At 72.2% G+C, this 11,721-nt stretch overlaps 3 protein-coding genes across 6 annotated transcripts; 1 reads left to right on the forward strand and 2 right to left on the reverse strand.

Moving 5' to 3' along the window:
• Positions 1-17: 17 nt before the first annotated feature.
• MED29 (mediator complex subunit 29) lies at positions 18-1,699 on the reverse strand. Its single transcript, XM_083853045.1, has 4 exons — positions 1,381-1,699; positions 907-965; positions 584-668; positions 18-348 (listed from the first exon to the last, which is right to left on the reverse strand). The coding sequence occupies exons 1-4, from the start codon at positions 1,591-1,593 to the stop codon at positions 121-123; spliced, it is 585 nt and encodes a 194-aa protein (XP_083709171.1). The 5' UTR covers positions 1,594-1,699; the 3' UTR covers positions 18-120.
• Positions 1,642-5,165, forward strand: PAF1 (PAF1 homolog, Paf1/RNA polymerase II complex component). The gene is given in 16 exon segments (XM_083853038.1): positions 1,642-1,755; positions 1,842-1,871; positions 2,300-2,392; positions 2,479-2,600; positions 2,700-2,766; positions 2,882-2,983; positions 3,069-3,174; positions 3,284-3,352; positions 3,459-3,562; positions 3,650-3,766; positions 3,972-4,100; positions 4,196-4,301; positions 4,414-4,501; positions 4,574-4,668; positions 4,671-4,904; positions 4,907-5,165. Coding segments are annotated over 16 exon segments (1,596 nt in total). The 5' UTR covers positions 1,642-1,705; the 3' UTR covers positions 4,991-5,165.
• Positions 5,166-5,436: 271 nt separating this feature from the next.
• Positions 5,437-11,536, reverse strand: SAMD4B (sterile alpha motif domain containing 4B). 4 transcript variants are annotated; one of them, XM_083853030.1, is made up of 13 exons: positions 11,446-11,535; positions 10,304-10,722; positions 9,254-9,742; positions 8,647-8,889; positions 8,446-8,555; positions 8,251-8,337; positions 7,878-8,115; positions 7,692-7,777; positions 7,465-7,583; positions 6,787-6,982; positions 6,196-6,313; positions 6,012-6,095; positions 5,437-5,892 (listed from the first exon to the last, which is right to left on the reverse strand). In XM_083853030.1, the coding sequence occupies exons 2-13, from the start codon at positions 10,497-10,499 to the stop codon at positions 5,864-5,866; spliced, it is 1,995 nt and encodes a 664-aa protein (XP_083709156.1). In that variant the 5' UTR covers positions 10,500-10,722; positions 11,446-11,535; the 3' UTR covers positions 5,437-5,863. The 4 variants fall into 4 exon arrangements, with proteins under 4 accessions (XP_083709156.1, XP_083709155.1, XP_083709154.1 ...); XM_083853029.1 differs by having other exon boundaries at positions 8,251-8,555; positions 9,275-9,742; positions 11,446-11,536; XM_083853028.1 differs by having other exon boundaries at positions 8,251-8,555; positions 11,446-11,536.
• Positions 11,537-11,721: the final 185 nt, after the last annotated feature.

The following is an 11,721-nucleotide window of genomic DNA, read 5'->3' on the forward strand; positions in this document are numbered from 1 at the left end:
CCCTCACGACACCCGCTGCTCCCACATCCACCTTTATTCCCCCACACGGGGGGGGCTCCCCAATCCCTTGCCCCCCCCCGTACCCCTCTGCCCCCCCCCCCACCTCCCCCAGCGGCCTCTCTAGGGCCCCCCGGGGGGGGGCAGCTTGCCGGTGATCTTGTTGGCCCCCTCCAGCAGGGCGTTGTGGATGTCCTTGGCGCCGGCGATCTGCGCCTTGATGAGGGGCAGGTACTGGGTGTAGGGGAGGCTCTCGCCCGCCCCCCCCTCACCCTTGGGTGCCGCCGGCACCAGGGCGGGCGCGTGCTTGGCGCTGTCGAAGCTCTGCGAGAGGCACTCATGGGCCAGGCGCTGGGGACAAGGAGGATGGGGGGGTCACCGGGGGGGGGGAGCCGGGAGGGGGTTAATTGGGGCGGGGGGATAGAGGGGGAAGGGGGTGGAAGGAGGGGGTGAGGATGGCACAGCGCGTGTCCCCGAGGTGTGGGGGTGTCCCCAAGGTCAGTGGGTGTCCCCAAGGTGTGGGGGTGTCCCCGACATGCGGGGGGTGTCCCCGAGGTGGGGGGGTGGCGGACACGGGGACACTCACGAGGCAGAGCTCGAGCTGGTCACACAGGGCGTAGAACTCCTCAAGGCTCTTGTCGAAGCGCTGCAGGGCTCCATCGGCGCTTTTCCTGCGGCGGGGGGGGTACGCGGTCACTGTCGCCCCCCCGGTGCCCCCCCGGGTATCGCTCCCCCCGCCCCAGTGTCCCCCCCGTCATCACTTGGGTGGCACTGGGGGGCTGTGGGGGGAACTGGGAGGCACTGGGACAGCGCAGGGGGGTGCTGCGGGGCTCTGGGGGGGCTCCGGGGGGGCTCGGGGGTTGGATTTTAGGGGGTGCAGCCCCCCCCCCCGGATCGGGGGGCACTCACTGCCCGTTGTCGATGTTGGAGTTCTGCACCAGGTTCTGCGCCGCCACCTTCATCAGCGTCTGGGGGGGCAAAAAGGGGCTCGGGGGGGGGGCAAAAGGGGCTCACGGGTGGGGGTGGGACCCCCAGGACCCCCCCAAACCCCCCCAACCGGCACCGCCCCCCCCTTCCCCCCCCCCATCAGCCACCCCCCGGAGTCCCCCAGCCGCCGCCCGCAAGGGGCAGGCCACGCCCATGGGGACGGCAGGCCACGCCCCTTTCGGCAGCAGGCCCCGCCCTCCCTCAGCAACAGCCCATCCCCGCTGCGTCAGGCCCCGCCCTCCCGCCGTCAGGCCCCGCCCCCTCGCACCCAGGCCCCGCCCTCCACCGAAACCAGGCCACGCCCCCTCCGGCCTGCAGGCCCCTCCCTCCCCGCCGCCAAACCCCGCCCCTTTCGGCGGCAGGCCACGCCCCCTTTCGGCGGCAGGCCCCGCCCACCTGCAGGCTCTCCTTCAGCTGGGGGATGAGCAGCCGGAAGCGCTGCACGGGGTCGAAGTCCTGCGCCTGCGCAGCCGCCACCTGCGCCGGTAACGGCGGCCCGGGCCCCGCCCCCTGCGCCGGCCCCGCCCCTGCCGCGAGCGGCGGCGCAGGCGCACTGGGAGGCCCCGGCCCGGGCCCCGGCGGCGGCGGCTGCTGCGGGGGCGCCGCCATGTTCCCGGCTCTCCTTCCGCTTCCGCTCGGGAAGTGACGTCACGGCGGGGGGGCCTTCCCGGCGCGGGCCGCGGCTGCCCGCGGCGGTGCCTGCGCAGGGCCGGGCCCCGCCATGGCTCCCACCATCCAGACGCAGGCGCAGCGGGAGGAGCCGGGCCACAGGTACGGCGCGGCCCGTGACGTCAGGGGCGTGACGTCACGGGGGCCCCGCCGTGACGTCACGCCCCCCCCCTTGTACCCCCCCACAGGCCCAGCTCCCACCGGACGCTGCCGGAGAGGTGGGGGAGGGGCTCCGGGACCACTGGGGGGGGGGGGCTGCGGGGGCGGGGGGGGCCTGGGGGGCGTTCGGGGTCTCAGGGAGGGGTCTGAAGGATCCTGGGAGGGGTCCATGGGGTCGGGGGGGGGAGCACGGAGTCCTGGGGGGGTCCGTAGGGTCCTGGGGGGCACCGGGTGCTTGGGGGGGTCCATAAGGTCCTGAGGGGCCGAAGGGTCCTGGGGGGGGAGCTGCGGGTGTGGGGGGGTCTCAGGGTCCTGGGGGGGACCATAGGGTCCGGGGGAGTCCGTAGTGTCTGGGGGGGTGCTCTGTAGGGTCTGGGGGTCACGGGGTGCTGAGGGGGGGGGGTCGTTAGGGTCCGGGGGGGTCCCCAGGGTCCTGGGGGGGGGTCCGCAGGGTCGCGGCCCCCCCCCCCGACCACGGTGCGCACAGGTCGGGTGTGGTGTGCCGGGTGAAATACTGCAACAGCCTCCCCGACATCCCCTTCGACCCCAAGTTCATCACCTACCCCTTCGACCAGAACCGGTACAAGCGGCTCGGGGGTGGCGGTGGGGTTCTCTGCCTGGTACTGGGGGGGGGACACCGGTGTGTGCTCCGTGCCCCCCCCCCAGGTTCGTGCAGTACAAGGCCACGTCGCTGGAGAAGCAGCACAAGCACGACCTGCTCACCGAGCCCGACCTGGGCGTCACCATCGACCTCATCAACCCTGACACCTACCGCATCGACCCCAGCGGTGGGCCTGGATTTCAGGGGGGGCGCTCCCAAAAAAGGGGGTTTTTCGGGGGGGGGGGGGGGGGACACAAGGACAACACCCCGATTCTTCTCCGTTCAGTGCTCCTGGACCCAGCGGATGAGAAGCTGCTGGAGGAGGAGATCCAGGCGCCCACCAGCTCCAAGAGGTAATGGAGACCCCACAGCACCGGGGGGGGGGGGGGGGGCTCAGGGCTCCCCCCTAAATCTTTTGGAGGGGGTCTGGGGGGGCTACATCACCCCGTGTCCCCCCCTCCCCCCCAGGTCGCAGCAGCACGCCAAGGTGGTGCCATGGATGCGCAAGACCGAGTACATCTCCACCGAGTTCAACCGCTACGGCGTGTCCAACGAGAAGCCCGAGGTCAAGTGAGTCTGGGGGGGGGCCCGAGGGGAGGGGCGCGCCCCCTGACCCCCCCCCGAACCCCCCCGCTGCTGTGCCCCCCCCCCCCAGGATTGGCGTCTCGGTGAAGCAGCAGTTCACGGAGGAGGAGATCTACAAGGACCGCGACAGCCAAATCGCCGCCATCGAGAAAACCTTCGAAGACGCCCAGAAAGCGGTGGGGAATTGGGGAGGGGTCGGGGGAGGCACGTTGGGGACACACACCCCCCCCCCCGAATTTGGGGGCTGAGGGCCCCACCCCCTGCATGTGTCCCCCCCCCCCTCAGATCACGCAGCACTACAGCAAGCCCCGTGTCACGCCGGTCGAGGTGATGCCCGTGTTCCCCGACTTCAAGGTAGGCATACGGGGGGGTCCCCGGCGTCGGGGGGTGGATTTGGGGGTGGGGGCAGGTTTATCATGTCCCCCCCCCTTTTTTTTTTTGGGTCATCCCCCCCCCAAAGATGTGGATCAACCCCTGCGCCCAAGTCATCTTCGACTCGGACCCGGCGCCAAAGGACACGAGCGGCCCCGCGGCGCTGGAGATGATGTCCCAGGCCATGATCAGGTGGGGCATGGGCACACGGCAAGGGGGGGGGACACACACGAAGCCCCCCCCCTCCCGGCACCCCTGTTAACCCCTTGCTGCCCGCAGGGGGATGATGGACGAGGAGGGGAACCAGTTCGTGGCCTATTTCCTGCCGGTGGAGGAGACGCTGCGCAAGCGCAAGCGGGACCAGGAGGAGGAGATGGACTACGCCCCCGAGGATGTGTACGGCGGGGGGGGCACAGGGCTGGGGGGGCCTCACAGCAAGGGGGGGGGCTATAGAGCCCCCCCAGGGCTGTGGCAGACAAACCGAGGGGGTGCTGTAGATTGCTGGGGGAGACAGAAACAAAAATCAGGGGCGGTTTGGCAGCGGGGATGTGGATTTGAGGAGGGGGACTCCTCCCCCCCCATTTTTACTGCCGCCCCCCAGGTACGACTACAAGATCGCCCGGGAGTACAACTGGAACGTGAAGAACAAAGCCAGCAAGGGCTACGAGGAGAATTACTTCTTCATCTTCCGCGAGGGCGACGGCGTCTACTACAACGAGCTGGAGACCAGGTGGGGGCCGGGGGGGGCAGGAGGGGCTGGGACCCCGAAAAAAAAAACGGGGGGGGTGGGGGGAGCCTGACCAACCCCCCCCCCGCTTCCCCCAGGGTGCGGCTGAGCAAGCGGCGGGCGCGGGCCGGGGTGCAGTCGGGCACCAACGCGGTGCTGGTGGTCAAACACCGCGACATGAACGAGAAGGAGCTGGAGGCGCAGGTGAGCCCCTCCCCCATCTTTTGGGGATCCCCCCCCCAGCTTTTTGGGGACCTCCCCGCTTTCCGTGTCCCCTCCCCCCCGGGGTGCAGCTGAGCCCCCCCTGCCCCGGCAGGAGGCCCGGCGGGCACAGCTGGAGAACCACGAGCCCGAGGAGGAGGAGGAGGAGGAGATGGAGGCTGAGAAGGAGGCGCCAGGCTCCGGTAAGCGGAGGTTTCTTGGGGGGGGGCTGTTCCGCTGTGCCCCCCCCATTAAATGTGTCCCCCCCCCTCCAGACGAGGAGCGGGAGAAGGGAAGTGAGAGCGAGGGGGCTGGGAGCGGCGAGGAGGAAGAGGAGGCCGAAGGCTCCGGCGGCGGCAGCAGCAGCGAGCAGGGGGGTCGGCGCGCAGCGAGGACGAGGCCGAAGACGAGGAAGAGGAGGAGGAGGAGGAAGAGGGGGGGGCCGGCGGGGGGGCACGCCGGGGGGGCAGCGCCGCCGCCCGCGCTGCCCGCGACCAGGAGGAGATCTTCGGCAGCGACGACGACGACGAGGAGGAGGAGGAGGAGGAAGAGGAGGAGGAGGAGGAGGAGGAGGAAGAGTCGGAGGGGGGGGGCAGCGAGGGGGGGCGCCCCCCCGCAGCCCCCGCCTCAGCCCCAGCGAGGCCTCGGAGGACGAGAGCGCGAGCGAGGCGTCCGACTCCTCCAGCGACTGAGGGCTTTGGGGGAGGGGGGGGGCTCGGGGGGGGGAAAAGTTTGGTTTTTTTTTATTTTGGGCGGAAAAAGGCAAAGTTTGGGGCGTTTTTTGGGTTTTTCTCTTTAATAACGTAGTCATGGTTACCAGCCATAGTCATAACAAAAGTTATTCATAATAAAATGTATCTAAAATAACGCTTCTATCTCCAGGGCCGCGGCGCTACGGGTACAAAGGGGGGGGGGGGGGGGCTGTACCGACCGGGGGGGGCCCCCCCCCTTCCCGGGGCATCGACGTGTACCTAAATCCGGGGGGGGCGTCACCCCCCCAACCCCCCCCCAAAAAACGGGCACGGCGGGGGCAGTCACCCCCCAACCCCCCCAAAAAAAACGGGCTGGGGGGGGGGGACACGGTGATGTGCAGCCCCCCCCCCTCCCCATGTGTCCCCCCCCCTCCCCAGCTATGTGGTTTGTTTTTTGTTTTTTTTTTGGCCGGGGCAAATAATATTAATATAATAATAATAATAATAATAAAGGAAGGAAGGAGAAAACAACAACAAAAAACAAAAAAAAAGGGGGATTATTAAAAAAAAAAAAAGTTAAACGAAACCCGGCCGGGAGAGCCCCGCCCCCGCGCGCAGCCCCTGTAGTGTTCACACGCGTGCCCCCCCCCCCACCCCCCCCGGCAAAGTCATCGGCCCCCCCCGGGAGCCCCTCAATCGCTGGGGGGGGTTCGGTGCGCCCCCTCCTCAGCCGGTGCAGGGGGGGCGCCCCCGTTCCCCCCCCCCTCACCCAGGACGCTCAGGTTAGGGGGGGGAGGGCTGGGGGGGGGGCACGGTCACAGCGGGGGGGGGGGCAAAGACGGGCGCGAAGCCCCCGCGGTGGGGGGGACGGCGTCAGATGGTCGAGGTCTTGTCTGTGCCGTCTGCGGGGGCAAACGGGAATGGGGGGGTCAGGGGGGGCGGGAGGGTCTTGCCCCCCCCCCCAGAAGCTCCCCCTGAAGCCCCCCCCCAAAAAAAAACCCGCCCCCCCCCCCCCGCTCACCCCCCAGCGCGTGCTCCGTCATGCTCAGGCACAGCGACTCCAGCGTGGGGTTGATCTCCAGGTCGGTGCCGGGGAGGGGGCACTCTGCGGGGGGGGGGGGGCAGGAAAAAAAGGGTTGGGGGGGGCGCAGGGCGTTGTTTTCTTGCCCTGTCTCCCCCCCCCGGGCGCCCCCCCCCGGACTTACCCTGGGGGAAGGCGAGCAGGGCCTGGGGCGAGGTGTGGACGGGCAGCGAGTGGGTGCGCTGCACCGCGCTGCGGCTCCCCGGGGCGCCCCCGGCCCCCCCGCTGCCGAACCACAGGCTCTGCGGGGGGGGGGCGGGGGGGAATAATTTATTTTGGGGGGGTTGGTGGTGAGGAGCCCCCCCCCCGCCCCCAAAAAGGCCCCCCAAGAAAGACCCCAACACCCAGGGGCTCCCCCTCCTCCCTGAGCAGTCACCCCCCCCAGAAGAACCCCCCCAAAAGAACCCCCCCCCAAAAGAACCCCCCCCCCAAAAGAACCCCGAGTTTCCCAAGGACACCTCCGCCACCCCTATGCCCCCCCCCCCCCGGACCCCTCCCCATATACCCCAAATCCAGCCCCCCCTTCCCCCCCCATTACAACCGTGCCGAGACCCCCCCCAATTACCCCAATACTGGAGCCCCCCCCCATCACCCCCCCCGACCCCAAAACTGGAGCCCCCCCCACCCTCTAACCCCCCCCACCCCACCCCCTGCCCCCCCCAAAAGCCCCCAAACCACCCCCCCCTCCCCCCAAAAATCCGTCCCCCTCACCCACCTGGCGGCCCTGGGTGCCGAGGGGGGGGGCGCCGAGGGGGGGCCGCGGGGCCGGGGCCCCCCCGGCAGGGCCCAGCAGCCCCAGGCGGGCGGGGGGCAGCGCGCGGGGGGGCAACGCAAAGGGGCGCTGCCCCCGCCGCCCCCCCGCCCCCCCCACAGAGCCAGCTATGGGGAGTGAGTTGGAGCCGAAGGCCCAGCTGGGGGGGGGGGGGGGGGGGGAGAATAAAAGGGGGGGGGGGGGGTCAGGACAGCACCAGCACCCCGAAATCTCCCCCCCCCACTTTCTGGGGGGGCCCCAGAGCCCCCCAGGGTGGAAATGGGGTGCCCCAAAGCCTTCGGGGGGGGGTAAAGGGGAAGAAGGGGGGCAGGAAAATGGCCTGAGACCCCCCGCCTCACAATGGGGGGGGGGCAAGGAGGACAACGAGGGTCCCTGAGGGCGGGGGGGGGATGTGGGGGGGGTGCCAGGTTCAAGGGGGGGGGGGTCCCAGGCTGGGGGGGGGGCACCTAAGGGCAAATCCAGCCCTGGGGGTTCCCAAGGGGAGCGAACGCAGCACCAAGAGGGACAAATTGGGGTACGGGGGGGGGGGGGTGAATGAGGCCGGGGGGTGTCAAAGGCCGCCCCCCCCCCCCCCGGGAGTCCCCGCGTGCCCCCCCCGCGCCCCCCCCCACGCCCACCTACCCTTTGGGGGGCCGGTAGCCCGGGCCCTCGAGCGGCACCTTCTTGGGGAAGGCGCGGAGCAGCTTCAGGACCTGCTGCTTCCAGGAGAGGAGCCTCTTCTTCTGCGTCTCTGTGAACGCCTGGCGAAGCGGGGGGGGGGGGCAGCGTTTTTTGGGGTCCCCCCCCCCAAAAAAAATAAAACAAACCTTAAAGCCCCCCCCCCCCCCCCAGCCCCGGCTCAGCCCTACCTCGTGGCTCAGGCACTTCTCGAGGAGCTGGAGGTAACTCGTGATGTTCTCCTCGTCCGGCCGCGACACCAGCAGCTGGGTGCACACTACGGGGGGGTCAGGGCACCGTCTGCGTCCCCCCCCCAAAAAAAACCCACGCTGCCCCCCCCAAAAAAGGGACAGGGTGCCCCCCCCCCGCAGCCTCACCTTTGCCCATGACCCGGGTGAACTGCCCCGGGATGTCCCCATCGGGGACCGGGGCCGCGGGGGCCTCGGCGTCGGCGGCCGGGTGGGGGGCGAAGGCGTCGGCAGCCCCCGGGGGGGCCCCGTCGGGGGCGCCGTTGGCGGGGGGGGCCGGGGGGGGCCGGAAAGCCTTGATGGGCGTCACCATGATCTGCTGCAGCTCCTGCAGCGCCGTCCACAGGTTGCCCCCCTCCAGGATGTCCTGCGGGGACCGCCGAGGCAGGTCGTTGTCACACGGGGGGGGGGGGGGGGGGCGGAACACAAAAGGGCCGGGTCAGGGCCGCCCCCCCCCCAGCCCTGGGGGACGGGGGGGGGGGAAGGGGGGGGCCCCCCGCACCTTCTCCAGCGCCTTGAGGACGCTCTGGCGCTCCCGCAGCTTCTGGATGCTGAGGGCGATCTTGTGCCGCGCGCCCTTGGTGACGTTCTGCGGGGGGGGGGGACACACGGAGGAGAGATGGGCGGGGGGGCGTCCCCAGCCTTTTTTTTGGGGGGGGGGGGACGGGGGGGGGACGACAGTGCCGCCCCCGCTCACCTGCGACTCGAGGTGGTGCTCGGTCAGCGTCATCATCTCCTCGTAGGTCATCTGCGAGAAGAGCGCTGCGTACTTGTGCAGCCGCAGGCTCTTCAGCCACGAGGGGACGTCTGGGGGGGCACACAAAATGAGAGGGGGGAGCGGCGATGCCTCACGGCCCCCCCGCAGGTCCCCCCCCTTCCCCGGGACCCCCCCCCAAACCTTTCATGCCGCTGCCGTCCTCCTGGAAGGTGTTGCGGCCGCCGGCGGGCTCCTCGGTCTGCTCGCTGCCCGACGAGGCCACGCTGCTCTGCGGCGAGAGGGGCGCGTGGTCGCCGAAGGGGGCGCGGGGGGGGCCCGGCTCCTCGCCCCCCCCCGGCCACTCGCCGCCGCCCCCCTGGGGGCTGCCGGGCACCAGCGACAGGGAGCGCTTCAGCGGGCTGGGGTGCAGCTGGCAGGGCAGCGCTGCGGGGAGGGGGGACGGTGGGGTCCGGCCCCGCTTTCTGCCCCCCCCAAAGATTTCCAGGCCCCCCCAACCTGCTCCCCCCCCCAGCCTCCTGCGTCCCCCCCAACCGCCTCCTGCGCCCCCCCAACAACCTCCTGCGCCCCCCCCTTATCCCCTTGTGTCCCCCTTTTGGCCCCCGGTGCCCCCCCCACTCCCTATGCCCCCCCCAGATCATCCCCGCTCCCCAAGACATACAGGTGACCCCCCCCAGATCCCCACATCCCCTCTGACCCCCCCCCACACCCCCTCTGACGCCCCCACACCCCCTCAGGCCCCCCTCCTGCCCCCCACAGCCCCCCCTTTCCCCCCCCCTCCCCCACTCACCCGTGCCCCCCAGCCCATTACCGCCGCCGGGGGGGTGGAACGGGGGGTGCCCGTTCTCCCGGGGGGCCGCCTCGGGCCAGGGTGGCCCGATTTCGGGGGGCCCGTGCTCGGGCCAGTCGTGGGGGGCGCGGCGGGGCGGGGGGGGCGCGGCGTCGGGGCGGGGGGGCGGCCGCGGAGGCGGCGGCGCCGCCGCCGCCGGCGGGGGGGCGCCGCCACCGCCGGCCAAACGCTCCTCCAGGTGGCCCAGCCAGAGGGCCAGGGCGCTGCGGTCATCCAGGGTGGTGGCGGGGTGGATGAGGGCGTAGGAGAGCAGCTGGCGGCTCTCCTCCACGCACCGGTTGCTCTCGATGGCGTAGGCCAGCACCTTTTGCAGCCGCTTCATGTACTCGGCCTTGGCGGCGGCGTTGCCCGGCTGCAGGAGGGGCAGGTGGGCCAGCAGCAGGGCCACCGCCGCCTCCGCCGGCTCCTGCGGCCACTGGCTGATGGCGGCTGCGGGGGGGGAGAGGGGAAGGGGTGAGGGGGGCGGAAGGCGGCCCGGAGCGGCGGGGGGGGGGGCGGAAAGGTCCCAGAAAGCAGCGGGGGGTAAGCGGGGCCGGCCGGAGGGGCGCGGGGGCCCACCGGGGGGAGAGGCCATCCGGGAACGGGGGGTAAAACCATGGCGAAAAGTTCCCCAGAAAGCAGCAGGAGAAATCCGAAATGCTGTGGGGAGCCCTCTCGGAGGGCCCGGGACGTGAAGCACAGCTCCAGAGCCGTGCCCGAGCCCCGCGGGGAGGTCCCCGGGGGTAACCGGGGCCGGTCAGAGGGGTGCAGGGACCCGCCGGGGGTACAAGCCGTCCGGGAACGGGGCTAAACTCACGGCGAAAAGCCCCCCAAAAAGCAGCAGGAAGAGAAATCCCCAAACCCCCAGGCAGCCCCCGCCCCAAACCACGCACGGAGCCAGGACACGAAGCACAGCCCCAGAGCCGTGCCCGAGCCCCCCCCCCCGGGGAGGTCCCCGGGGGTAACCAGGGCCGGTCGGCAGGGCGCGGGGGCCCGCGGGGGGCCGCTCACCGGCACTGTTGGCCTCGGCCTCGAGGAGGTGGATGTCGGCGCAGTCGGCCAGCGAGTGCTCGAGGCAGAGCTGCAGGAAGCGCGCCTGGGTGCGGGTGACGCGCTTGAGCAGCGAGAGCAGCGCCACGGTCTGCTCGCACTCGTTCCAGCCCTTGAACCAACCGGCCACGATCCCCACCTGGTCCCGGAACATCATGGCGCCGCCGGGGCACCGGGACGGGGGGCGAGGGGGGGGGGGGAGACGCGGAGCCGGCCGGGCCCCCCCCTCACATGGCGCCGGCGCGGGAGCCGCGGCGGGGCCCGGGGAAGCGCTCGGCGGCCCCCCGGGCCGGGGCGGGCATGAGGGGGGCGGGAGGCCCCGACGGCTCCGGCCGGGTCCCGGCGGCGTCGCCGTGCAGCCGCGAGAGCCCCGGAGGTCCCTGCGCAGAGAGGAGAGAGCGGCGGTTACCGGGGGGGGGCGGCACCGGGGATGGCGACAGGAACCCCCCCGTGGGGAACGGGAACCCCGATCCCGGTGGGAACAGGGACCGAGAAGCCCCGGATTGGGACCGGGGACCCCCCCGGTGGGAAGGGGGACTGGGACCCCCCGGTTGGGAATGGGGACCCCGATCCCGGTGAGCACGGGAACGCCCCCCGGTGGGACCGGGGACCCCCCCGGTGGGAATGGGGACCGAGGACCCCCCCCGTGAGCACGGGGACCCCCCGGTTGGGAACGGGGACCGGGAACCCCCCCCGGTGGACACAAGGACCCCCACCCCCGGGGAACGAGAACCGGGGAGCCCCGGTTGGGAACGGGAACCCCCCCCCCCGGTGAGCACGGGAACGCCCCCCGGTGGGAACGAGAACCGGGACCCCCCGCTTAGGCCCATGCCCCCCCGCCAGCGGGCACGGGGACCCCACCGCGCCGCGGGGGGCCCCCGGCTCAGCCCCCCCAGCGCCGCCGGGGGGGGTACGTGGGGGCAGGCCGGGCCCGGGGGCACCGGGCGGCGGCTCCCGGTGAGGGAGAAGCGAAGGCCCCGAAGGGGGCCCGGTACTGGAGGGGGGGGGCGGCCGAGAACCGCGGGGGCCGCCCCGGGACCGAGGGCCGCGGGGAGGCAACCGGGGCCTAGGCCCGGGCCCGCCCTCACCGGGCCCGCACTCACCGCCGCCGTCGCCGCCGCGTCAACGTCAGCACGCACGGTGCGTCACCGCGCCCCCCCCCGCGCACGCGCCGGACGCCGCGCGCCCCCTCCCCCTCCAGTACCACCCAATGGGAAGCGGCCGCCGCCTCGCCACCCCGCCCCCGGCTTCCCGATTGGGCGGCGGGGCTGCCAGTGGGGACGGAGGGGCGGGGTTTCGCCGGGGAGGGCACGCCCCCCTCGCGCGGGCCTCGCCTCCGCGTCTGGTTCGCCCTGAGCGGGGCGGGGGGGCGGGGGCGT

This window comes from Anser anser, assembly GCF_964211835.1.
Source record: "Anser anser genome assembly, contig: HAP1_SCAFFOLD_34, whole genome shotgun sequence".
NCBI classification, from domain to species: domain Eukaryota; kingdom Metazoa; phylum Chordata; class Aves; order Anseriformes; family Anatidae; genus Anser; species Anser anser.

Bases quoted from the DNA above. Each gene is read 5' to 3' on its own strand.
- MED29 (XM_083853045.1), bottom strand. From the start codon at position 1,593: ATGGCGGCGCCCCCGCAGCAGCCGCCGCCGCCGGGGCCCGGGCCGGGG. The intron at 669-906 runs GTGAGTGCCCCC...CCCCCGCCGCAG, and splicing joins TCCAACATCGACAACGGGCA to GAAAAGCGCCGATGGAGCCC. The intron at 349-583 runs GTGAGTGTCCCC...CCTTGTCCCCAG, and splicing joins ACCAGCTCGAGCTCTGCCTC to CGCCTGGCCCATGAGTGCCT.
- SAMD4B (XM_083853028.1), bottom strand. From the start codon at position 10,499: ATGATGTTCCGGGACCAGGTGGGGATCGTGGCCGGTTGGTTCAAGGGC. The intron at 6,314-6,786 runs GTGGGTGAGGGG...CCCCCCCCGCAG, and splicing joins TCGGCACCCAGGGCCGCCAG to AGCCTGTGGTTCGGCAGCGG. The intron at 5,893-6,011 runs GTGAGCGGGGGG...TTGCCCCCGCAG, and splicing joins GACGGAGCACGCGCTGGGGG to ACGGCACAGACAAGACCTCG.